The sequence below is a fragment of the Rhinopithecus roxellana genome, chromosome 2 (genome assembly GCF_007565055.1).
Source record: "Rhinopithecus roxellana isolate Shanxi Qingling chromosome 2, ASM756505v1, whole genome shotgun sequence".
NCBI classification, from domain to species: Eukaryota; Metazoa; Chordata; class Mammalia; order Primates; family Cercopithecidae; genus Rhinopithecus; species Rhinopithecus roxellana.
Genome location: NC_044550.1, coordinates 59087831 through 59114606, shown reverse-complemented (window position 1 = coordinate 59114606; position 26776 = coordinate 59087831). Strand labels below are relative to the sequence as shown.

The window sequence follows — 26776 nt, the reverse complement described above, 5'->3', positions numbered from 1 at the left end:
GTTCTTCCAGTGACTAATCGCCTTTGACTAACTAAACATAGTCACTTTAAGTCCAGCCAAAAAAGCTGGATTCTAATTCCTGTTCTGCTGTCTGACTAATGTGTGGCCTTAGACTCCTGAGGGTCTTAGTTTTGTCTCCTAAATTAGGGATAATAATCATATCTACCTCACAAGATTATCATGGGGATAAAATGAGAATGAACCATAGACATTACAATAACTGGCATATAGTCAGTCCTCAACAAACCTTAGCTATTATTATTATTAGGAAGAATATAAATCTTTAAGATTCCATTATCTTAAAGTGTATCTTACATTAATATATATGAAAGTTAAGTGATTAGCTCAACTGACTTATTTTGGGAAAAGTTGTACAAAAGTTAAACTGGAAGCAATCATTAGTTTTACAAAAATATCTTATACTTTACAAAATGACTCATAAGATTATAAAAAATAACCTTAAATAACTGAAATGATTTAATATGTAAACATCTGAAACATTTTTCAGAAACGTCCTTTCTTGAACAAAGCTAGCACAAGGTATCTGAATTTCACATCACAGTAAGTACGAAGGGAGTCTACAGTTTATTTATCAGTATTATTATGGTACATACCAGTCCATCTGTTAGCAGCTTCTTTGGCTACTTTATTTGCTTGGCCTGAAAAAAAATTATATATATAAAACGAAATGTATTTATATATATAAAATTATCTTTAGCTATGTGTACATTTATATTTTTTCATATGAACAAAATTTTTATAAAATTTATATATAAAATGGCTATGAAAAAAGCTGAAATAGTGACATAATATTGTATTTTACAAACTCTTGCAAATTCCTAAGGAAATTTAGGGAGCTACAGTAATATTAGCAATTAGTGGAAAGTCAAAGTGAACAATTTCCCTTTCCTAAGTGTCCATCATCATTGTACTTGCTCCTTTAAAGACAACATGTAAGTTTAAATGAGATGTTTTTCAAAGAACTCACCATACCAAAATACAACAACTTAAATGTAATAAGAATTTTACTATACAGGCATTATAAGACCACAGTAAGTGTGACTCTAAAAAAAATTTTAGTGATAAGAAAGTAGTCCCATAGAAGGATTTACTTTTACTTTATAGTTAAATACACATCACGCTATCAAATGTATCTGTATGTATATTATGTACTTCAAGTTAATCTGCACAGCACGTAACAGTGCCATGATTAATGGGCATTAACTATTACTTAAAATGATGGCATTTTAAATTGAAAGATAATTTATATGTTACAAATTCAGCATACTAAACTATAAAATTTAGTAATTTTTATTTATTTACTTATTTAGGGACTGGGTCTCACTCTGTCTCCCTAGCTGGAGTGCAGTGGTGTAATCATAGCTCACTGTAGCCTCAAACTCCTGGGCTTAAGCAATCCTCCTGCCTCAGTTTTCTGAGCAGCTGAGACTACAGGAATGCGCCACCATGCCCAACTCATTTTTTTTTTTATTTCTTGTAGAGATCCCCTATCTCTACAAGATATTCTGCTATGTTGCCAGGTTGGTCTCAAACTCCTGGCCTCAAGTGATCCTCCCCATTTTGGCCTCCTAAAGTGCTGGGATTACAGGTATGGGACACGATGCCTGACCTTCAGTGGTTTTTATGATATTCACAAAATTGTACAACCATTACTACTATTTAACTCCAGAACATTTTTTCATCACCCAAAAAAAACCCTTGTGCCCCTTAGCACTCACTCCACATTCCTTCTCCCTCCATCTCCCGGCAACTACTAACCTAGCTGTTATCTCTTTTCTATGGATTTCCCTTTTGTGTACATTTCATATGAATGAAACATGCAATATGTGGTCTTTAAGGTCAGGCCTCTCTCACTTAACACAATGTTTTCAAAGTTCATTCATGTATCAACACCTCATTCTTTTTTAAGCTAAGTACTATTGTACTATTTGCTTATCCATTCATCGGCTGATGGACATTTGGGTTGTTTCTGCTAATACGAATAATAATTTTTGTGTGAACATGTTTTCAATCATCTTGGGTATATATTTTGGGGAAGAGATAAATTGTTTGCCAAAGTGGCAGCACAACTTTATAATACCATCAGCAATCTAAGAGGTCCAGTCTCTCCACATCCTCATCACTTATTATTTTCTATTTTTTTTGAGACGGAGTTTCGCTCTTGTTGCCCAGGGTGGAATGCAATAGTGTGGTCTTGGCTCACTGCAGCTTCCGCCTCCCAGGTTCAAGCAATTCTCCTGCCTCAGCCTCCAGAGTAGCTGGGATTACAGGCGTATGCCACCACACCCAGCTAATTTTGTATTTTTAGTAGAGATGGGGTTTCACCACGTTGGTCAGGCTGGTCTCCAAGTCCTGACCTCAGGTGATCTGCCTGCCTTGGCCTCCCAAAGTGCTGGGATTACAGGCGTGAGCCACCGCACCTGGCCTCATTATTTTGTTTTTACATTATAGCTATCCTAATGGGTGTTGATGTGGTTTGGCTGTGTCCCCACTCAAATCTCATCTTGAATTGTAACTCCCACAATTCCCACGTGTTGTGCGAGGACCCCAGTGGAAGGGGATTGAATTATGGGGGCGGGTCTTTCCTGCACTGTTCTCATGATAGTGAATGAGTCTCACAAGATCTGATGGCTTTAAAAATGGGAGTTTCCCTGCACAAGCTCTCTTCTCTTGTCTGCCATCATGTGAGACATACCTTTCATCTTCCACCATGATTTTGAGGTTTCCCCAAATGCATGGCACCTCTTTCTTTTGTAAATTGCCAAGTTTCAGGTATGTCTTTATCAGCAGTGTGAAAACAGACTAATACAAGTGTGAAGTAGTATCTCACTGGGGTTCGGATTTGCATTTCCTAATGATTTTGTGCATCTTTTCATGTGCTTATTGGCCATCTGTGTATCTTCTTGGGGGAAGTGTCCATTCATATCCTTTGCTCATTTTTCAACTGGGTTGTCTTATTGTTGTTGTATTATGAGTTCTTTATATATTTTGGATACTAGGCACTTGTCAGATACAGAACTTGTGAATATTTTCTTCCATCCTGAGTTCACTTTTCACTTTCTTTTTTTCTTTTTGTGATGGAGTCTCTCTCTGTCACCCAGGCTGGAGTGTAATGGTGCAATCTCGGCTCACTGCAACCTCTGCCTTCCTGGTTCAAGTGATTCTCCTGCCTCAGCCTCCCGAATAGCTGGGATTATAGGTGTGTGCCACCACAACTAATTTTTGTATTTTTAGTAGAGATGGGGTTTCACCATGTTGGCCAGGCTGGTCTCGAAATCCTGGCCTCACATGATCCACCCACCTCGGCCTCCCAAAGTGCTGAGATTACAGGTGTGAGCCACTGTGCCCAGCCTCTTTTTACTTTCTTGATATTGTAAAAAAATTTTTAATTTTGATGAAGTTCATTTATCTACTTTTTCTGTGGTGGTTCCTGCTTTTGGTGTCGTATTCAAGAACTGTTGCTTAACCCAAGGATACAGAAATATAAATCTGTTTTCTTCTAAGAGTTTTATAGTTTTAGCTCTTCCATATAGGTCTTTGATCCATTTGAGTTAATTTTTTTGATGTAAGGTGGGGGTTCAGATTAATTCATTTGCATGTAGATAGAGATCCAGTTGTGCCAAATACCATTAGCTGAAAACATGATTTCTTTCCTGATCCCAAGGTCTTGGCACCTTTGTTGAAAATCAATTGGGTTTATTTCTGGACTCTTGATTCCATTAATCTATATATATATTCTTTTTTTTTTTTTTTGAGACGGAGTCTCACTCTGTGGCCCAGGTTGGAGTGCAGTGATGTAATCTCGGCTCACTGCAAGCTCCGCCCCCCGGGTTCACACCATTCTCCTGCCTCGGCCTCCCGAGTAGCTGGGACTACAGGCACCCACCACCATGCCCGGCTAATTTTTTATATTTTTAGTAGAGACGGGGTTTCACCGTGTTAGCCAGAAGGGTCTCGATCTCCTGACCTCGTGATCCGCCCGCCTCGGCCTCCCAAAGTGTATATGTCTATTCTTATACCACTACCATACTGTCTTGATAACTGTAGTCTTACAGTTAAGTTTTGAAATTGAAAAATTTGAGTCTGTAACTATGTTCTTTTTCAAGATTCTTTTGACTATTCTGTATCTCTTGCATTTCCATATGAAACTTAAGATCAGTTTACCAATTTCTGCAAAAAAGCAGCTGAAATTTTGATCGGTTTAGCATTGAATCAGTAGATCAATTTGGGAAGTATTTCCTTAATAATATTGTGTTTCAGCCAGGTGCAAGAGCTCACGCCTGGATTCCTAGCACTTTGGGAGGCTGAGGCAGGAGGACTGCTTGAGTCTAGGAGTTTGAGACCAGTGTAGCCAACATAGTGGGACCCCATTTCTACAAAAGATAATGAAAAAAAATGAGCCAGGTATAGTGGTGCACACTTCCAGTCCCAGCTACTAATCTATTTCTCTCTTTTTTTTTTTTTTTTTTTTTGAGACGGAGTCTCACTCTGTCGCTGGGGCTGGAGTGCAGTGGCCGGATCTCAGCTCACTGCAAGCTCTGCCTCCCGGGTTCACGCCATTCTCCTGCCTCAGCCTCCCGAGTAGCTGGGACTACAGGCGCCCGCCACCTCGCCCGGCTAGTTTTTTATATTTTTTAGTAGAGACAGGGTTTCACAGCGTTAGCCAGGATGGTCTCGATCTCCTGACCTCGTGATCAGCCCGTCTCGGCCTCCCAAAGTGCTGGGATTACAGGCTTGAGCCACCGCGCCCGGCCTCTATTTGTCTTTCGTCTAGCTAAAAGTGTGTCTACTTTGTGATCCACTTAAAGAACCAATTTTTGGGTCGCGTGTGGTGGCTCATGCCTGTAATCCTGCACTTCTGGAGGCTGAGGCGGGCAGATCACCAGAGGTCAGGAGTTGGAGACAAGCCTGGCCAACAGGGCAAAATCCCGTCTCTACTAAAAACACACAAAAAAAGCTGGGCATGGTGGCACGTGCCTGTAGTCTCAGCTACTCAGGAGGCTGAGGCAGGAGAATCGCTTGAACAAGGGAGGTGGAGGTTATAGTGAACCGAGATCGCGCCATTGTACTCCCACAAGAGCAAAACTCCGTTTCAAAAAAAAAAAAAAAAAAAAAAAAAAAAAAAAAAAAAAGGGCCGTGCGCAGTGGCTCACACCTGTAATCCCAGCACTTTGGGAGGCTGAGGCGGGCAAATCACGAAGTCAAGACATCGAGACCATCCTGGCCAACATGATGAAACCTCGTCTCTACTAAAAATACAAAAAAAAAGCTGGGCATGGTGGCACGTGCCTGTAGTCTCAGCTACTCAGGAGGCTGAGGCAGGAGAATTGCTCGAACCCAGGAGGCAGAGGTTGCAGTGAGCTGAGGTCATGCCACTGCACACCAGCCTGGTGACAGAGCAAGACTCCACCTCAAAAAAAAAAAAAAAAAAAAAAAAAAAAAAAAATTTTGGTTTTTATTTTCTTGTTTTTCATTTCTCTTTGAACATATTTGAAATGTCTTTGTCTAGTAAGTCAGTCCAACACGTGGGCTTTCTCAGGAACAGTTTCCATTGAAAACAGTTTCCAGTGAAACATTTTTATTCCAGTGTGTGAGCCATAGTTTATTTCTTTGTATGTCTTGCAATCTTTTTGTTGCAAAACTGGACATTTAAAATAATGTTAGCCTGAGTAACATGGTGAAATCCAGTCTTCACAAAAAATACAAACATTGGCTCAGCATGGTGGCATGTGCTTGTAATTCTAGCTACTCAGGGGACTGAGGCAGGAGGATTGCTTGAGCCCAGGAGGTTGAGGCTGCACCAAGTCATAATCATGCCACTGCACTCCAGCTGAGGCGACAGAGTGAGAATGTCTCAAAAAAAAAAAAAAAAAAAGAGTAATAATTAATTTAAAAAATAATATAAGGCGCCTGTAATCCCAGCTACTTCAGAGGCTGAGGCATGAGAATCACTTGAACCTGGGAGGCAGAGGTTGTAGTGAGCCAAGATTGTGCCACTGCACTCCAGCCTGGGTGACAGAGCAAGACTCTGTCTCAAAAAAAAAAACAAATATATATATATATATATGTGTGTGTGTGTGTGTGTGTGTGTGTGTGTGTGTGTGTATATATGTATATAAAATAGCAACCCTAGAAAGCAGATTCTCCCCACTCCCCAGGATTGCTTCTTGTAATAGTTGTTACAATTTGTTTACTAATTTTCCTGAACTAAATCTGTAAAGTCCATGTTCTTAAGCATGGCCACTGAAGTCTCTACTTGGTTAGCTTAGTGGTCAAGCTATTAATTGAACAGAGACTTCCTTAAATGCTTGGACTAAACCTCTATGAAGAGGTTGTCTTTGCCAAAGGGCTTAGCCGTCTTTGCCTAAGGGTTTGCGTGTGCTGGGACATGCGTTCTCAGCAAGGCAGTTTATAACTCTGACTTACTCTTCGCTTCTTGCTTGCACAGAGCATCAAGGTCAGCTAGATGTGGGGACCGTCCCAGGTCTTTACTGAGAATGTGAACAACCCTAAACATGCATGTAGGCCTTCTATAGTTCCAGGAATATGCTGTTCTTCAAGGCTCTCATGAACATATCATTTAGTTTTTCCTTTTTTTTTAGAAGGGTCTCACTCTGTCACTCAAGCTAGAGCACAGTGGCACGATCATGGCTCACTGCAATCTTGATTTCCTGGGCTCAAGTGATCCTCCCACCTCAGCCTCCTGAGTAGCTAGTTCTACAGGCACATGCCACCATGCCTAATTTTTAAATTATTTATAGAGATGGAGTTTGCCATTTTCTTCATACTGGTTTTGAACTCTTGGGCTCAAGCAGTCTTCCCAAAGTGTTAGGATTACGGGCATAAACCACTGCACTTTGCCCTTTTAAGTTTTTTGATTAGTCTACTGTTTGCTTCAACTGTTATTCATCAACAATGATTAACTGAGAAGTTAAAATTATTGTTTGTAATTGTTATAGACAAATACTCCCCACAGAGAGGATTTTAGCACTGGGCATACCCTAGGCCAGATCAAACAAAGACAGTCTTTCCTATTGGTGTTCTCCAGGGAACCACCAAACATGTAAATAACGACAATTCTTTGGGATCAAGGCTCTGATAGAGCTCCAGCTGCATTCTGCTCCCCTAGACAGTAGGAATGCAGGGTTGTTATCCTTCAAGGTCACTGCTGAGGTGAGAGTGGGAAATGAGAATAGGCAAATTCAATACCACAAAGCTCATTATTCTTACTCAGCGTCTGCTAATTTTCCTCAGTAGGCTCCTGTAAGCCTTTGGTTAATTTCCAGAGGTCTGAAAAAGTTGACTACAACAATTTTTGCAAGTTTTCTGAAAGGGCAAACTTTCAGAAGTCCTTACTCCACCTTTTTACTGTCATCCTGGCATTTATTTCTCAGAAAATTACTTAAGTACCTCTAAGATATTTTCAAGTATTTTTGTGGGAATTTAATTTCTACTAACATGTTTTCTCTGGTCACATTTGAATATTGGTCAGAATAGCTAAATTAAAAAATTGTTTAAAGAATTGTTGCTTGTAAATATCACTTCTTGGCTACTGTAATTAATTTTGTTGTTGTTGTTGTTTTGAGACTGTTTTCGCTCTGTCGCCCAGGATGGAGTGCAGTGCGTGATGTTGGTTCACTGCAGCCTTCTCCTCCCCGGTTCAAGCGATTCTCCTGTCTCAGCATCCAGAGTAGCTGGGATTAAAGGTGTGTGCCACCATGCCCAGCTAATTTTTGTATTTTTAATAGAAACAGCATTTCACCAACTTGGCCAGGCTGGTCTCAAACTCCTGACCCCTAGTGATCTGCCTGCCTCTGCCTCCAAAGCAATTAATCTTCTAAATACTTGCTTAATGATATAATTCAACTGGCATAAATATAAATTATTTCTCACAGATGTTACTGAGAAATAAGAAAATACATAGCCATGCCCCATATGAACAAATGGTTATGGCTACAGTCACCAAATTATTCTCTGAATAAATATGACAGACCTAGAGATAAGCTTGAGTGATATAACATGGGGGGGCTATAGCCATGCTACTAAGAAACAAATCCTATTAAAATCAATTTGTGAAACTCATAAGCCTTTAATCCAGTATAATCTGTTCTGCACTAACATGATAGCTGAAATCCCATGAAACCCCTCATTATCAAAAAGTGCATTTTAAAAACAATAATTTCATTGAGAAATGGAGATTTGGGGTGAGTAGAGGTTAAAGTCTTAAGAAGTTCTCTACATTTAGTGATAAGGGGGATCACTGGCATCTACTACTTAAATATTTAAATTTCTTGGATTTGTAGGTTTATACTTTTCATCAAATTTGAAAAACTTTAAACTTTAGCTTTTATTTCTTCAGATATTTTTCTGGCTCAGCAACCTCTCCTCCTACCAAAACATACTCCATTTGGGACTGTAATTACACATTTATTAGGTCCCTTGAAGTTGTCTTAAGGCTCACAGATGCCATTTTCATATTTTTAAAGTTTTTAATTTATACATGAGTCAAGGACTCCATGTGCTGTCCAGGCTGGCCTCGAACTCCTGGGCTCAAGTGATCCACCCACCTTAGCCTCCCAAAGTGCTGGAATTACAGGAATTACTGCGCCTGGCCCCATTTTAATCTTTTTTAAATTCTTTATTTTCTGTGTTTCATTTTGGATGTTTCTATTACTATATCTTCAACTAACACCAATTCTTTCTTCTGCAAAATTTAATCTGCTGGTAATTCACCATAGTGTATTTTTCAGGTTAGACATTGTAGTTTTCATGTCCAAAAGTTTGACCTGGGTCTTTTTTATATCTTCTCTATTTCCACTTAACTTTTTGAACATATGGAATACAGTTATAATAACAGTTCTGGTCTTCTGATCCTAATTTCTGGGTCAATTTTGATTGATGGAGTATTAGCATGCTCATTATAGATCATGTTTTCCCACTTCTCTCCAGGCCTGGTAGTCTTTGCTTATATACCAGACATAATGAATTTTATCTTGCTAGATGTTAATCCTTTTTCAAGAGACAGGGTCTCACTCTGTTGCCCAGACTGGAATATAGTAGCACGACCCTAGCTCACTGCAGCCTTGAACTACTGGGTGCAAGCAATCCTCCCATCTCAGCCTCTCAAGTAGAAAGGTAATAAAACTGGAGGACAAAAACTTGACTACAGTGCATGCCAGCATGACCAGCTAATTTTAAATTGTTTGTAGAGATAGGGTCTCTCTCTCTTGCCCAGGCTAATCTCAAACTCCTAGCCTAAAGCTATCTTACTGCCTTGGCCTCCCAAAGTGCTGAGATTACAGGCATGAGCCACTGTGTCTGGCAAAAAAGATGATAATCTTTCATAAATTTGTAAAAATGCACAAAGCCAGGAAGGAAGGATTCTTACTCTCTCACTCCCAAGTCAAAAATTAATATATTTCTAATAGACTCCATTACAAGTTCTCTAGGATCCATCTTTACATGGTTGCATAAATAACTATTAAAAGATAACCAGTCTGATGTTGATGAAAAATAATAAACGCCAAGCATGGTGAATCACACCTGTAATCCCAGCACTTTGGGAGGCCAAAGGGAGACAACTGCTTGAGGCCAGGAGTTCGAAACCAGCTGGACAATACAGCAAGACACCATCTCTTTAAAAAATAAAATTAAAAGTAAACTAGCTGAGTGTGGTGGCACGTGACTGTAGTCTCAGCTACTTGGGAAGCTGAGGTAGGAGAATGACTTGAGCTTGGGGGGTTGAGGCTACAGTGAGCCCTGATCATGCATTGCACTTCAGCCTGGAGATAGGGCAAGGCCCTGTCTCCAAAAAAATAAAAAATAAAAAACATATAAAATCTCACTGAAAACAAGAAAATTTCAGGTTTGTTCTCTCACTGAGACCTCATATACTGTAATACTCATTCACAATGGCATGTTTTCCTTGGGTTGGGAAATAAATTACCAAAGTTATACATTCAAGGGTTAAAATAGACAGCAGAATGCAGGCAACCAGTTTAAAATTTCAGTTGCTGCCTCTTCCTCAACTGTGTTATTCCACCCTCCAGAAAGTTCACCATCCTTTGTATACCCTGAACTTCTTTTCTGAAGTTTTATTACCTAAGAGGTGATGTGTTTGCCAAAAGAGCTACTTGAATCAGACCTACAAGGAATGGCAACATCTTAAATTAACATGCCTACAATACAAGTTTTCCCCACTTCATGAATCGGTCTGGCACAATTCCCTGTTAATTTCCTGAACCTTAATGTGATCCACTGGCTCAGGGTCACTATCAGTGTAGGTTACAGTAGTTTAGTAAGCCTAAATAAGGGTTTTATTCATTCCTGAGTGGGCAGAATGTATCAAAATTAAGAAAAGGACTGGGAAGTCAATTGGAGGTGATGTCAGTGAGGGTCACCTGTCCAAGGAAATAGCTGTGGCAGTACAATAGGGACCATGGAGTGGAAAAGCTTACGTCTTTTTGAATATACCTAAGAGTTGTAGGTCCTAGACATAAAAGAGAATGAAACAGGTAAGCAAAGAGGTAGTACACCTCTTTCATTTTTCATGAAAAATGTGATTTTTCCACGATAACCAAATCTGACCCTTCATTTACTCTTACTTGCCTTTTTTCCTGATTTCAGTTTTGTGTGATTCTTGTACTTGGTGTACTACCTGAGAGGGCACAGTCATGCTATCCTGAAAATAAATCACCTGAAAGTATTCAACCTCGTTAAGAAATTGTGCTTGAAGTTCTCTTTCAAGAGAATGAGAAGGTGCTCTAGATAAGGTACACAATGTTCTACGTCCTCCAGAACAAGCAGTCTGTTTCCTTTGAAGATGAATCATATGCAGGCCTAGCTTCCTAACAGTAACCTTCTACCTGTGAGGTACTCTCCTGCTGTGATGTGCTTGTGCTCACTGAGGATCATCTGGTATTAGTTAAAACGTTCAAACAGATTAAGGTGGTTATTTTTGTAGGTGTAGATTTGATTAGCACTTTCTTCTGCAGGATGATGACAAATGAATCTGTGGTCAGCATAAAAGAGCTGACATGTCTCCCCAAATACTTAATTTACAGAGAATGACTGGCTCAGGGAGTTATTCTGCCTCCGCCTCTCTTTGAAAATCACCCTGGGTAATCAGCTGAACCAGTGGCACTACATATCACCATCTAGGCTATGTACTCCATATATGTGAATGGTGCCTCCTGGAGTTGTGCAAAGCAGCGACCTGTCTCTAATATGAAGTTTAACTTCAAATTTACACTAACTGAACTGCTTAAAAATTCTTTAATTGTAAAGGCCACTGCCAAGGACTAGGCCAGCTTAGTTGCAACCAAACTATCCTCAGGTTAATTTTAACATACCAAATATTTTCCATGTCTTTCAAAGCCTTCTATCGCACACTATAATATCATCTTTTCTGTAAGTTTCACTTGGTACAGTTTCCTAAACATAAGACAGGCTAAGACAGAAAAATATTTAAAAAGTTATATTTTCCCAAGTAATTAAATGCTATGTCTTCATAATACACTCTTTTATCTCCTCAAATATTCACATTTCTATCTTTTAAAAAATATATAAACATTATTCAAAACAAAGCTCTGGGGACTCTGGTTTAAAAGAAGGAAAAAAAAAATCACTGGTATATTTAAAAGGCAACTCAATGTACAGACTGATTTTCTGCAACTTGCAAACTCTTCTACTTATGGTATCATTTTTCCTAGAAGATAATGACGGATTTCTTTACAGAATCAAAGTTCTTCAGTCCAAATTAGCTTTTTTTCTGACTCCTCAGTTCTCTAAGCTTATATTTTATGTCTTTATCCTTCTGTCCCACACATCTTCCTTAATTTTAAAATGCTTATAATTTCAAAGTTGTCACTGTTCAATGCTCTAACATTAAGACTTCTCTCTTTTTTTTTTTTTTTTTTTGAGACAGAGTCCTACTTTGTCACCCAGGCTGGAGTGCAATGACACGTATAGCACACTGCAGCTTCAACCTCCTGGGCTTGAGGAATTCTCCCATCCCAGCCTCCCAAGTAGCTGGGACTACAAGCATGTATCACCACGCTTGGCTAATTTTTGTGTTTTTTTGGTAGAGATGGGATTTCACCATGTTGGCCAGGCTGGTCTTGAACTCCTGGGCTCAAGCAATCCACCCATCTCAGCCTCCCAAAGTGCTGGGATTACAGGCATAAGCCAATGTGCCCGGCACATTAAGACTTCTTAATGGCGATACTAAAGCAATATTTTCCTACTATGTTACAAATACAAAATTAGAGTACTACAAACAGAATACTATCTTAACTGGTTTTATTTTCTCATATATATGGAGAATGGTTAGCAGGCAACTAGAAATATAAAGTCTTTTTCATTATCAAAGTTAAAGACGCCTAAGATATGATACAAACTTACGTATTTCTTCCACGACTTGTGGATCACAATCTTTGTATTTTTCTACTTCTGCCTTTAGCTGTTCCCTTTGGTCTCGAAGTGAAGAAAGCTCTTTTGCTAGCCTGGTTCGCTCTTCCTGCATTCCAAATAGTTTTATATTCAATTAAGACAAAATTCTGTATGTTGTAAGGTAATACATTTTATAACAATTTCATTTTATTTCTCATAAATGATGTGCATTAGACTTTTGATATTATATATATAAGCATACACACACAGATATTCACAGTATAAGAACAAGCTCAATTCTCATCTTTCCTGAAATCTCAAGCATCTTTTATATACATTGAATAACTAAATGGGAGTTAATATGTAGAATAGAATACTCACAAATAGGTGAGAGGTTCATGTTAGAACTCTAAGATGACCATGTCATCGTATGTTAGAGAAAAAAATTATACTACTTTTTGAGTAGTTTCACAAGTCTATATATGTAAGTAACATTTTAAGACAACATCCATCATTATACAATTATCTTTAACAGTGTTCTAGACAATTTTTCAATTTTTAAGAATATTTTAATATATCCCTAATATTTTATATACATTTAAAGAAATAACACAATTGTAGCTTGAGGCCTCCCACCACCTATTCTTTAAAGGTAAACCAGAATAAAGCTTCAAAACACAATATGATCCAATAAAAACCATTTGAAATGTCTAGCCATATTTCTCACTAGCAGGTGGAAGTCATAGTGCTATACGTATTCATTTTGTATTTCTGAAACCTGAAAAGCCCAAACAAAAACCAAATGTTTGCAAAGATTATAGTACAGAATCATAGGACAAATCCGAGGCAAAATCAAGTAAAGTTCAAACTGCTTAACACGACTTGTAAGGTTCCCAGCTACCTTGTATTTTTTATTTGTATTTTTCTACTTTGCTTTTAGCTGTTTCGTTTGGTTCCAAAGCGAAGAGAGTTCCTTAGCTAGCATTTGTACAAGAGACTGCGTATACAGAGCAGCACGCTGAGAAGCAGCACACCCCAACAGAACTCTCAGCAGTGAGGAAAACTTTCTAGATCTGCACTCTTCACTGCAAGACCCACTAGCCACATGTGGCTACTCAATATATGCAATGTGGCCACTGTGACTGAGAAACTAAATTTAATTGTAGCTAATTTTTATTAAAATATAAATAGCCACACATGCTTAGTGTATATCATACTTGCACAGCTCAGGAGAGATTTAAAAATAACTAGAATATAAGAAGATAAGTCATTATTTGCCATCAATACCCAAATTATACATGCTTCAAAAGGAACACTGTCACCAAGTGTGGTGGTGCCTGCCTGTAGTACCAGATACTCAGGAGGCTGAGGCAGAGGGATCACTTGAGCCCAGGAGTTCAAGGGCAGCCTGGGCAATACAGAGATACTCCATCTCTAAAACACAAACCAAAAAACAAAACAAAACAAAACAAAACAAAATCAAGAGGAGAAAAAAAGACAGGAGAAGCAGAGTGGTGAACATCCAATGTGAATACAATGATAGCTCTCCAGGTATCACGCATTGAAACAATCTTAGACAGTCACTATCACTGAGATCTTTGCCAAATTATTTAACCTCTTTGTGCCTCCAGTTCCTCAAAAAGCAAAATGGAGACAGTAACGGTAGCCACCTCCCTAGACTGCTGGTAGGATTCAATAAATATACAAAATGCATTTAGAACAGTAGTTGCCTGGCTCAGAGTAAGCAGAATACACATGTTAGCTATTTTTCTTCTTAACCAACAGCAGGATCAACACCATCATCAAGAATAATATCTAGCAGATAGGCACCAGGTAGTTCTGGAAAGTCCTGGCTGGTAAGATCAGGATGAGCACAAGACTTCACCTTTCTTAGGAACATTTCTGAACCATTAAGCTCTTCTGATATCTGCAGGCGGCAACTATGTTTGCTGATGGGTTTTTCCCTGCAAGATGTACTTGTTTCAGTGGATTAACAGTAGACTGGCTGACAACTTCAGGGCAAGTGTATGTCACCATTAGTTGAAGGTGGTTCTACAAGTTATTGCCAGTGTTTAAAAAAACAAACAAAAGGATCAAATAAAGTGGTAGTTGCTATTGTCAACTGAGGAAGAAATAGAACAGCTTCAGGTTATGCCCAGAATTTACCTTTCCTTGAATATTCTTTAGAAATGACGATTCTCCAATTCCTATCTGTGATTGTGCTGATGATTCACATAAAACAATATATGTGAAAGAACTTTGAAAGCATAAAGCCACTGTAAAGCTTTGCTATATCCCTTTCTACTATGTGACAAGGTTTCCAGTTGCTTTCTTTCCCAATCAAGTGATACAAATAGAGGCCCAGATGAAATGCTTAGTGGTTCATGTTGATCTTCAATATTTTTTAAAGTCATAAGTCTATAGTTTAGATAATGATGAAAATAGAAAGTGAAATGATTTTTTAAAATCTCTAACCTAATACTTAGAAAAATGCTGCACTTTTAAAAAATAGGTCAATATTTATTTTAAAAATTTTTAAATATTACAAGGCCACAAAGATACTATGTTGATGGTTTTCAGTTTGTTCTATACAAATTTTTTTTAAAAGACTCTTAAAAATTTACATAAACATTTATATAGGGCTTACCATGTACCAGGTCCTCTTCCAGGTGCTTTGCAAATATTAACTAGTTTAATCCACACAATAACCCAATGAAGTACAATAGATTTTATTACTCCCTATTTTGCAACAGAGAAAAGTGAAAACAGAATTTAGGAGACTTTCAAACCCAGGCAGTCTGGCTCTAGGGTTTATGCTTCTATTCTATGCTACCATATATAATAATAATAAAATCTAGACTCACAATTAGTGAATCCTACTGGGTCAAACGTTCATATCCTTGGCTATGATCTCCTTTTCTTCTGGTAGAAATGCATCCTCCTCACAGGAAGCTCTGTGTCCTTACTCTAATATGTAGAATTGCCATTATTAAAAGAATCTATAGACACAAACTTACCGTTTCACATCGGCCAATTTTAGCTTTTTCAATGCTTTTCTGCAGGCTTGCATGCTTTTGGCTTCCCTCAGACAACTAGAGAATCAAAAACAAATAAAATAGCTTGCTAAGATAAACTGCCATGTAGTCATATGAAAACAAAGTTGGCCGGGTACAGTGGCTCACACCTGTAATCCCAGCACTTTGGGAGACCAAGGTGGGCGGATCACGAGGTCAAGAGATGGAGACTATCCTGGTCAACATGGTGAAACCCCGTCTCTACTAAAAATACAAAAATGAGCTGGGCGTGGTGGCGCACACCTGTAGTCCCAGCTACTTGAGAGGCTGAGGTTGCGGCGAGCTGAGATAGAGCCACTGCACTCCAGCCTGGTGACAGAGCAAGACCCTGTATCAAAAAAAAAAAAAAAAACAAAAAAAGAAAATAAAGTCAAACACTATACTAGGAACTAATTTCTCCAATCTGAAGAAAACCAAGGACCACTAATCATTAGGGTACACTGGAAAAAAAAAGTTTAAAAACAATTTTCTTTTTATTCCATGCGAATACATGAAACAAATATCATGCCTCTAATCTTTTCCACATAGTCTCTATTTATTAGGTTCCCCACTCTTACTCCAAGTAACTTGAGGTCTATTATTTAGTTAGAAATTGAACTTGAAGGCCAGAGGCACGGTGACTCACGCCTGTAATCCCAGCACTTTGAGAGGCCAAGGCAGGCAGATCACATGACCCCACGAGGTGGAGACCGGCCTGGGCAACACGGCAAAGCCCCATCTCAACAAATACAAAAAAATTTAGCCAAGTGTGATGGCATAAGCCTGTAGTCCCAGCTACTAAAAAAAAAAAAAAAAAAAAAAAAGAAACTGAATTTGAAAATCCAAAAAAATCTCTTTTATATAAATTCTCTCTGCAAACTTCATTTCACTTCCGACTAAAGTCTTTTCAAAATACCTGACTCAGTTTACTAAGTCAATAATAAATTTGTCACTTATTATTATTACATAGAGTACTTCACAAGGAATTGCATAGTTACATATCATGTTCTCAAGAAAAAAATCTGCTAGCCTGTTGCCAATTTTAGGTATGTTTTATATCTTTTTCTCTTTTTTATTCTTGAGACAGTGTCTCACTCCGGTGCCTAGGCTGGAGTGCAGTGTCACAATCATGACTCCCTGCAACCTTTGCCTCCCAGGCTCAAGCCATCTTCCAACCTCCACCTCCCAGTAGCTGGGACTGCAGGTGTGCACCACCACAATCAGCTATTTTAAAATTTTTTTCTAGAGATGGAGTTTTACCATGTTGCCCAGGCTGGTCTTGAACCTCCAGGCTCAAGTAATCTTCCGACCTCAGTCTCCCAACATGCTGGGATCACAGGTGTGTGCCCTGTTGCGCAGCCTATTTTATATATCTTACAAGTCATCAGTTTAAACTTTTTACTCAGCTTAGAAAGTAGATAAGTTGTATGTGGAAATGGATTAAATAACACCAGCATAAAGAGACTACAGATATTGAATGTTGATTAGCATGTGGGTAGGCCTACACATCAAAAAGGACTGGTTAATTTCAGAGTGTTGGCTTCTTGTCTCAATTTTATTAATCTCACCTGGGTCTACAAGTAAACAAATAATCACAGGAAATTCTGAATACTAAATTCTCCACATCTTTTGCTACAAACTAGTTAGAAATTACAGATTCATTTGATTGGGTAAGGGCCTTCTTAAAAAATATTTCACTCCTCCCTCATTCTTGAATTACAAACATTTAGAAAATAATTAATAATTGGATGGATTTAATTTCTGTTGGCTGATTATAAAAAACTATCTGTTCACAGCCGAGCGCGGTGGCTCACACCTGTAATCCCAGCACTTTGGGAGGCTGAGGCGGGCGGATCATGAGGTCAGAAGATCGAGACCATCCTGGCTAAGATGGTGAAACCTCGTCTCTACTAAAAATACAAAAACAAAATTAGCCAGGCATGGTGGCAGGCACCTGTAGTCCCAGCTACTCCGGAGGCTGAGGCGGGAGAATGGCATGAACCCGGGAGGTGGAGCTTGCAGTAAGCCGAGATCCCGCCACTGTACTCCAGCCTGGGTGACAGAGCGAGACTCCATCTCAAAAAACAAACAAACTGTTCCCCCACCCCGAAAAAAAAAAAAAACCACACACAAAAAACTAACTGTTCACAATATGATCTAGTCATATGTAGAGAGTGGATAGTATTTAGATATCCTTTTTTTGCTTGAAATTCAGAAATACTATCTTCAAAAAGTTGGTAAGTTTACCCTTGCTTTGGGAAATCTTTCACATCTCAGTACGCATAAAGGGATCGTTGTAAGCTTTCCTTTAACAGCTCTCCAGTCACTGATTCTAATCCATAGCATGAACAAGATCTATAGATAATGCTAGGCAGACACCACTACAAACCAGTTATACCTCTCCTTGCAAGTAATTATCTTCCTAAGTTAAAAAAAAAAAAAATCTGCTGTATACATATATTTTTAAGACAGAGTTTCTCTCTTCTTGCTCAAGCTGGAGTGCAATGGCGCTATCTTGGCTCACTGTAACCTCCGCCTCCCAGGTTCCAGCTATTCTCCTGCCTCAGCTTCCGGAGTAGCTGGGATTACAGGCACCCACCACCACATCCGACTAATTTTTCATATTTTTAGTAGAGAGTAGAGATTAGGTTTCACCATGTTGGCCAGGCTGGTCTCGAACTCCTAACCTCAAGCAATCCACCCACCTCAGCCTCCCAAAGTGCTGGGATGACAGGCGTGAGCCACCACACTTGGCTGAAGATCTAGTTATTTTAAAAAAGGAGTTCCTATTTATAAAATAAAGTCATATTTTAAAAGTTAATATTAGCCTGACCAACATGGGGAAATGCTGTCTCTACTAAAAATACAAAAATTAGCCGGGTGTGGTGGCACGCACCTATAATCCCAGCTACTTGAGAGGCTGAGGCACGAGAATTGCTTGAACCTGGGAGGTAGAAGTTGCAATAAGCTGAGATCATACCACTGCACTCCAGCCTGGGCAACAGGGTGAGACTCTATCTCAAAATAAAAAAAATAAATAAAATAGAAGTTAATACTCCACCCTGAAGGACCTGCCTGAAATAATTAAAATATATACATAACATTTAAATTTAGGAGCAAATAATTTTTTCCAATTAAAAAAACACATATTTTAGCATAACATTTTTCCATTAAAAATATTTTTAAAATAACCAGACAGGTAGACACTATCCAAACAGTTACTAATTATATAAAAGACAATAATGAAAGGACATTTTATATATATATACACAGATACGTATATATACTTTTTTTTTTTTTTTTTTTTTGAGACAGGGGCTGGAATGCAGTGGCCAGATCTCGGCTCACTGCAACCTTTGCCTTCCGGGTTCAAGCAATCCTCCTACCTCAGCCTCCCAAGTAGCTTGAACCACAGATACATGCTATCATGCCCGGCTAATTTTTTTATTTTTTTTGTAGAGATGGAACTTTGCCATGTCGCCCAGGCTGGTCTTGCAGTCCTGGGCTCAAGCAGTTCATGTACCTGGGCTTCCCAGAGTGCTGGGATTATAGGCGTGAGCCACCACACCCAGCCAGGATATATACCTTAATTATATTAATTAAGAATCTTTCAGGTACTATACATCTGTTTGGAATTATTTACAACTTAAAAGCATTTGAAAAAGAGCTCATTCAGAAATTTCTTTTTTTTTTTTTTTTTTTTTTGAGACGGAGTCTCACTCTGTCGCCCAGGCTGGAGTGCAGTGGCCGGATCTCAGCTCACTGCAAGCTCCGCCTCCCGGGTTCATGCCATTCTCCTGCCTCAGCCTCCCGAGTAGCTGGGACTACAGGCACCCGCCACCTCGCCCGGCTAGTTTTTTGTATTTTTTAGTAGAGACGGGGTTTCACCGTGTTAGCCAGGATGGTCTTGATCTCCTGACTTCGTGATCCGCCGGTCTCGGCCTCCCAAAGTGCTGGGATTACAGGCTTGAGCCACCACGCCCGGCACAACTGAGTTTTTAAAAGCTAGAAGGAAAACTATAATACATTGAGAGCCTATCTATGACCAAAAAAACAACAAACAAAAACCACTGCAAGAAAATGCACTAAATCTAAGCAATGGTTATCTCTGTGTTGTGAAACATACTTTTAAGTTTTCTATATAATGAACATATATAACTAGTATTTTAAAGATTATTTTCCTGTTATATGAATATATTCTCAAAAGATTAAAATGTGAGCACATTCTTGCTTTAAAAGACTCAAACAAAGCAAAATCCTCATTTGCCTTTCCACTTCTGCACCATCCCCACAACCCCCTCCCCAGAGTGACCCCTGTAAAGTCCAGTGTGCATCCTTCTTGTCTTATTTATTTGTTTTACATCTAGATATAGATCAATATGGATAACATTTAAAAGCATATGGGGGATTATCCTTTATGTAGTGTCTTACGCCTCGCTATTTTCAGAGAAATTTCCATATCTGCATATATAGTTAGGTCTACTTTGATTTCTTTTTTGTTGTTGTTGTTGTTGACATGGAGTCTTGCTCTGTCGCCCAAGCTGGAGTGCAGTGGTGCAATCTTGGCTCACTGCAACTTCTGCCTCCCGGGTTCAAGCGATTCTCCTGCCTCAGCCTCCTGAGTAGCTGGGATCACAGGGGCGTGCCACCACGCCTGGCTAATTTTTGTATTTTTAGTAGAGAAGGGGTTTCACGATGTTGGTCAGGTTGGTCTCGAACTCCTGACCTCGTGATCCACAGTCTCCCACTGTTGCTCAGGCTGGAATGCACTAGTGCAATCATAGCTCATTGTAGCCTCAACACTCCTGGGCTCAAGTGATCCTCCTGTTCCAGCGTCCTGAGTAGCTAGGACTACACGTGTGCACCATCGTACCCAGCTAATTAAAATTTTTTTTTGTAAAGAGGTCTCACTATGTTGCCCAGGCTGGTCTCGAACTCCTGGCCTCATGAGATCCTCCTGCCACAGTCTCCCAAAGTCCTGGGATAACAGACGTGAACCACCAAGCCTGGACTCATTCATTTAAAAAAAAAAAAAAACAAAACCAAAAACACACTTTTATTTTTTAGAGCAGTTTTAGGTTCAAAGTACAACGAATGAAAGATACAGAGATTTCCTATATATGACCTAATTCCGCATATGTACAGCCTCCTCTGCTATCAAAATCCCACACAAGAGAGTACATTTGCTACAATCAGTGAACCTACATTGATATCATTATCATCCAAATTCCACTGTCTACGTTACAGTTCAAAGTCTTTTGTTCAGTGGCTGTGGGAAACAATTCTCCCTGCCCTCTGGATTCTAAACTACATAGATACAAAGAGGCAAACAGCCCAAATTACTGCTGGCATCCATCTTGTCATTATGAAGAAAGCCAACCTGAGGACATGAGCATCACACAAAAGGCAAAGCCAAGATAAATGCAGGGAAATTGAGTCAGAGTCTTAAATGATGTCTGAAGCACGCTCTATTGTTTTCTTTTCTTTTCTTTCTTCTTTGAGACAGGGTCTTACTCTGTCACCCAGGTTAGAGTGCAGTGGCATGATCATGGCTCACTGCAACCTTGACCTCCCGAGCTCAAGCACTCCTCCCACCTCAGACTCCTGAGCAGCTGGGAAAACAAGTGTGCACCACCACACTGGGCTAATTTTTGTATTTTTTTTTTTTTTTTTTTGTAGAGTCAGTGTTTTACCATGTTGCCCTGGCTGGTCTTGAACTCCTGGAGTCAAGCAATCTTCATTGGCCTCCTGAAGTGTTGGCATTACAGGCATGAGCCACTGTGCCTGGACCATGCTCTACTTTTGAAAAATTTGAAGTTAAGTCGTTAAATCAATCTCTCCCCTATCCTTTAAGCAAAGTAAACTTGAATTTTCTGCCTTTAACACAGTAAATATTTTAACTCTTACAATGAATAAAACTTTAATAATAATCTCTTTCATATAGTGCTGGCCAGCTATGAAGGCTGTGAAAAATTTTGGGAGATATCAAATTTAAAACATCCTGTTCCTCTACTTTGGGAAATACAACAAAGTGTCCAAGAATAAGAGTGGCTGGAATAAAGTAATGCATGCCAGGAAAGCTCTTCATTCAATAAGCATTTATAAAGTACCCACTACATATACAGTTACAGTATCATTGGCTCAGATCTTCTCACAAAATTAATATAGCTGGGTAATGAACACCTTAAGGTATTGCTTTGCAGGTAATGAGTACTGGATGTTTGTTGAATATTTTCGGATTAAGTTATTTTTCATTATATGCTGTAAGACAGTAGTCATTAAAAGAAAACACTCTGTGAAGCTAGCAAGAATACAGCATATTAACGTTCCACTTAACCAGAGGGTTAAATTTCCAGCAATCCAACCCTGAGGAACACATTAAGAACCTGGAAATAAGAAACGTAGTATAGAAATTCTGAATAATGGACATAGAAAGAGTATGAAAATCCCATCAAGTAAGAAACATAAAGGACAAGTGAAGCCACTTAATAAGTACATGCTGAGACACATAAAATAATACCTGCTAAAGATAAGATCAATCAATTACAATGTGAAAAAAACCAACTGTCAGGTAGAGTCAGAGCCTAACAAGTGACTAGTACCTCAACTAGATATAATAAGACTAAAGTAATAAAAGCAGAAATAGGCTGCGCACAGTGGCTCACACCTGTAATCCCAACACTTTGGGAGGCCAAGGTGGGAAGATCGGTTGAGGTCAGGAGTTCCAGACCAGCCGGGCCAGAAGAGCAAGACCCTATCTCTGCCAAAAAATAAAACTAAAAATTAGCTGGGCATGGTGGCATGCACCTGTAGTCCTAACTACTCAAGAGGGTGAGGAATGAGGATCACTTGAGCCACAGAAGTCAAGGCTACAGTGAGCCATGATTGCACCACTGCACACCATCCTGGGCAAGAGTGAGGCCCTGGCTCTTAAAAAAAAAAAAAAAAAAGTGGAAATGGGAATATGGAAAGGAAAAAAAGCAGGTAGATTTTTAAAATGAACCATTTCTAACTTCTAGGAAGGATTAAAAATATTAAAAAGTAGTTAAGAGCTATGAAAGATCCAATAGAAGCCTAACAGTGTCAGGACAAAGAACTTAGTCGTGGCTACAGTCAGACAAAGGCTTACGCAGAATCCAGTTAGAAATCATTCAGATGGCCGGGCGCGGTGGCTCAAGCCTGTAATCCCAGCACTTTGGGAGGCCGAGACGGGCGGATCACGAGGTCAGGAGATCGAGACCATCCTGGCTAACACGGTGAAACCCTGTCTCTACTAAAAAATACAAAAAACTAGCCGGGCGAGGTGGCGGGCGCCTGTAGCCCCAGCTACTCGGGAGGCTGAGGCAGGAGAATGGCTTAAACCCGGGAGGCGGAGCTTGCAGAGAGCTGAGATCCGGCCACTGCACTCCAGCCTGGGCGACAGAGTGAGACTCCGTCTCAAAAAAAAAAAAAAAAAAAAAGAAATCATTCAGATATTTTGAGAGTCAAAGACATGCAAAATCCAACTGATGCCATGAAGGAAGTTGCATATAAACTTATGAATATTTACAGACTGTTTAGACCTGAGAAATGGGTTCTCTCACAACAAATCCAAAGAGGAGGGCTAAGTTGCAGAGGCTACTAATTGTCTACCAATATCCATTCTTTCTTAGTAACAGGATCTCAGACAATAGGCCTAGCTAAAAACAAAAAACAAGAAACTCTGTATTTCCCTGCCTACTTCAAATCAGGTGTAGCCATATGACAAAGTTTTGTCCAATAAAATGGGATCAGATGTTGGAAGCGGATGTGCCCTTTACCCTTCCCTCTCTCCTTCGTGCTACCTCTGTAATAAGGACATGATGGAGTGCTTCAGGAGTCACAAGAGCAGTCTTCTAGCAAGGGCACATAATCACATAATCTTTGTCTCTTTTTTAGTGTAGAGTTCTTTCAGGTCACTGATTGTCCCCTATCCCAACCAAGGCATGGAGAAACAGAGAGAAAGAGAGAGGAGGTAAACGAGACAGGAAATACACTTAACAAGTATTGTTGTTAAGATGCCTCAGGGTTCTCTGGGCCTGGGAGATATTTAAGCTGAATCCTTTTAGGCCACACTTCTGTAGGTGTCCCTGTTGGGTCTCCCCAGCAGCAATCCACATGATGTAGAAAACACATTCTATTTTTTGGCTGCTACCCAACATTCTTTCTCTCACCATCGGGCTTCTCTGTTTGCCCCCAGTCTCCTTCCAGCCTGGGTTTTCAGAGATTCATAGTACACAGACTCTCTGTTAGGTTTCAATGCCTTTCTCTGGGACAGAATTTAACACAGTACGAGGTGAGCTCTTGTTCTCTCACTTTTGTGTGTGGGTCACATGCAGTCCATGGAAATACTCATATGCTCAACAAATTTTCAGGCTTGCTGGCCAAGGTCCTACTTTTATGTATTATAAAAACTGAAAGAACCTCCCAACAGATCTACATAGATGCTAAAGATCAGCAAAATTATTTTCACATATGGAATTGCTTTTTTCCTATTTTTTTTCCAAAAGCATTGGGAAAGAACAGGCCTAACAGATTAGCCTATTCAGTAGTCTCCATCACACCACTAAAGTTGTCTAGGTTGAAAGTTGCATGGCCGGGCGCGGTGGCTCACGCCTGTAATCCCAGCACTTTGGGAGGCAGAGGCGGGCAGATCACGAGGTCAGGAGATCGAGAACATCCTGGCCAACATGGGGAACCCCGTCTCTACTAAAAATACAAAAAATTAGCCACGCATGGTGGCGGAAGTCTGTAGTCCCAGCTACTTGGGAGGCTGAGGCAGGAGAATGGCATGAATCCGGGAGGCGGAGCTTGCCGTGAGCCAAGATCGCACCACTGCACTCCAGTCTGGGTGACAGAGCGAGACTCGTCTCAAAAAAAACCCGAAAGTTTCTCATACCTGATTCAGTTTTACTCCTGGCATTTCTGAATACTTATGAGAATTAAGATTGTCCACCATTGAAATTTCTAATGAAAATATTGCTTAATTACTATTTTAAATGTTTTAATGTAATAAGTTATTCAGTTCCTTTAAGTAATTTTGTTTATTAGAAGACATCAATCTAAAATAAAACAAATTATTTGCTAAGAAACACCAGTTAAGAGTTTAAACTCCAATTTCTACTTAGATAGAATTAACTTAAAGATTTAAATTTCTATTTAGATCAGGTTAAAATAAACTTCCCATTAAATTTATAAAGTCCGAGAAATATTCAGTGATTAGAGTACCTGGCCATAAAGGCTTTTATCTTTTTAAGAGAATAATGCTCTTACTTTTCTACTTCTGCCTCTTACAGTAGAATGGTTCAAGAGGACTTGGATTTCAAAAAATTAAAAGGGCAAACTAATGACTTCCCTTCCATGGGCTATATAGCTAAAGAAGAGCAAAGAAAACAAGTGAACACATTCTGATGGCAAACTAGCTCAAGAGTTGTGAGCAACCCACCAAACAAAGATTGATGGTAAACCAAAGTGTTAGAAGTTATTTAAAAGGGGAATGCATATAGCTTTAAAAAATAACAATTAATATAATTTAAAACTGAGATTGCTTTGTTTTGGATCTAAAGTTAAGCTACTTTTTTCAAAAAGAGTTAATGTACACAAAAGTTCTGGTTAAGTAAATATAAATACTGAGGAACCTGAACAAGGACCTAAATCTGAATGTGATGAAATATAGGCCTGGATGTTTAAACCATGCCCTTGAGTCAAGTAAGAGCTAGACTTTAAATGAAAAAAAAGCACCCTCCTAACAAGGTTATTTTTATGAAACTTCTAAGTATACAGTCTGGTGCGGTGGTGTGCACCTGCAGTCCCAGCCACTTAGGAGGCTAAGAAGCACTTAAGGCCAGGAGTTCTAGGCTATTGTGTGCTACGCTGATCAGGTGTCTACACTAAGTTTGGCACCAATATGGTGACCTACTGGGAGTGGGGACCACTGGATTGCCTAAGCAAGGGTGAACCAGCCCTGGTAGGAAATGGAACAGATAAAAACTCCCATGCTGATCAGTAGTGGGATCATGGCTATGCATAGCTACTGCATTCCAGTCTGGGCAACACAGCAAGACTCCATCTCTTTTTAAAAAATTTACATATATATATATATATATATATATGTTTCTTTCATACACACACACAAACACACACATATATATATATAACAGCCAGAGATGTTATGAATACCGAAATTTTAAAGTTTGTAAAATATCGATATGCTTTGGGGACAGCAAAACAGCCCAAACAAATTGAAATTAAGGCTATTCCAGGAAAGTAAGAATATGCATAACTTTGACACTCTGCCACTACCTGGTAGCAGCATCAAAATTGCAGGCCCAGTTTTTTGTAGAATAAATCTTTTACAGGTTGTTTGGTTTTGGGGCAGTATATTTTTGAAGAATGGCTGCCACAAACCTGTATCTCATATGAAACACTGAGGAGTGTTTGAGAATGGGAATTCTATAGCTGTAGGGTCAGCCTTCTCAGGTTCATCTACCAAATAGCTTCAGCAGCAAAGGAGAATCATTGCTGGAGGAAGGTTCGGAAGCCCAGACCAAAGCTACCTACCACAAAAGCAAAACAGACAATAAATATAAAAATAAATATCTGGCCGGGCGCGATGGCTCACGCCTGTAATCCCAGCACTTTGGGAGGCCGAGGTGGGCGGATCACAAAGTCAGGAGATTGAGACCATCCTGGCTAACACAGTGAAACCCTGTCTCTACTAAAAATACAAAAAATTAGCTGGGCGCCTGTAGTCCCAGCTACTCGGGAGGCTGAGGCAGGAGAATGGTGTGAACCCAGGAGGTGGAGCTTGCAGTGAGACGAAATTGAGCCACTGCACTCCAGCCTGGGCGACAGAGTGAGACTCTGTCTTAAAAAAAAAATCTCTGATGTCTTAAGTTCTACCACACAAATTCATATAAGCTTTAGAGTTGTAATATTAACTTTTCAGCATTATTTTAAATAATTTACCAATAAAAAAAATCTTAGTTTATTTACCTTATTCCCCCCACAATCTTTTAGTCACTTAATTTCAACAATTATATATCTAATTCTGGATTATCCAGGCCATAGAGAAGTAATAAGAGAATTCAGTTTAGAAAAAGTGACTTTTAAGTGCACAGAGATATAATCTGGTAGATCCTGTTAGTTGCCTCTCCAAAGCCAGCCCTTCTTTGTTAACAGAACTATAGTTTCTGTTCAGACTAAGGTGTTAATATGCTCAGAGGATGGTCCCTTCCCAGAGCATGAAATTTTTTCACTTAGATCCCTTCAATGTGAGCAAGTAATTCAGATCT

The 26776-nt window shown here is 39.4% G+C and overlaps 1 protein-coding gene across 2 annotated transcripts in view; it reads right to left on the bottom strand.

Moving 5' to 3' along the window:
• Nucleotides 1–26776, bottom strand: part of MND1 (meiotic nuclear divisions 1) — a 77858-nt gene that overhangs the window by 6066 nt on the left and 45016 nt on the right. The window contains exons 5-7 of one of the 2 annotated variants that reach the window (XM_010382884.2): nt 15429–15503; nt 12424–12538; nt 615–659 (exon numbers count right to left, since the gene is read on the bottom strand). In XM_010382884.2, coding sequence (XP_010381186.1) covers nt 615–659; nt 12424–12538; nt 15429–15503 — 235 coding nt within the window. The remainder of the gene's footprint in view (nt 1–614; nt 660–12423; nt 12539–15428; nt 15504–26776) is intronic. The other variant, XM_010382886.1, reaches the window with a different exon arrangement.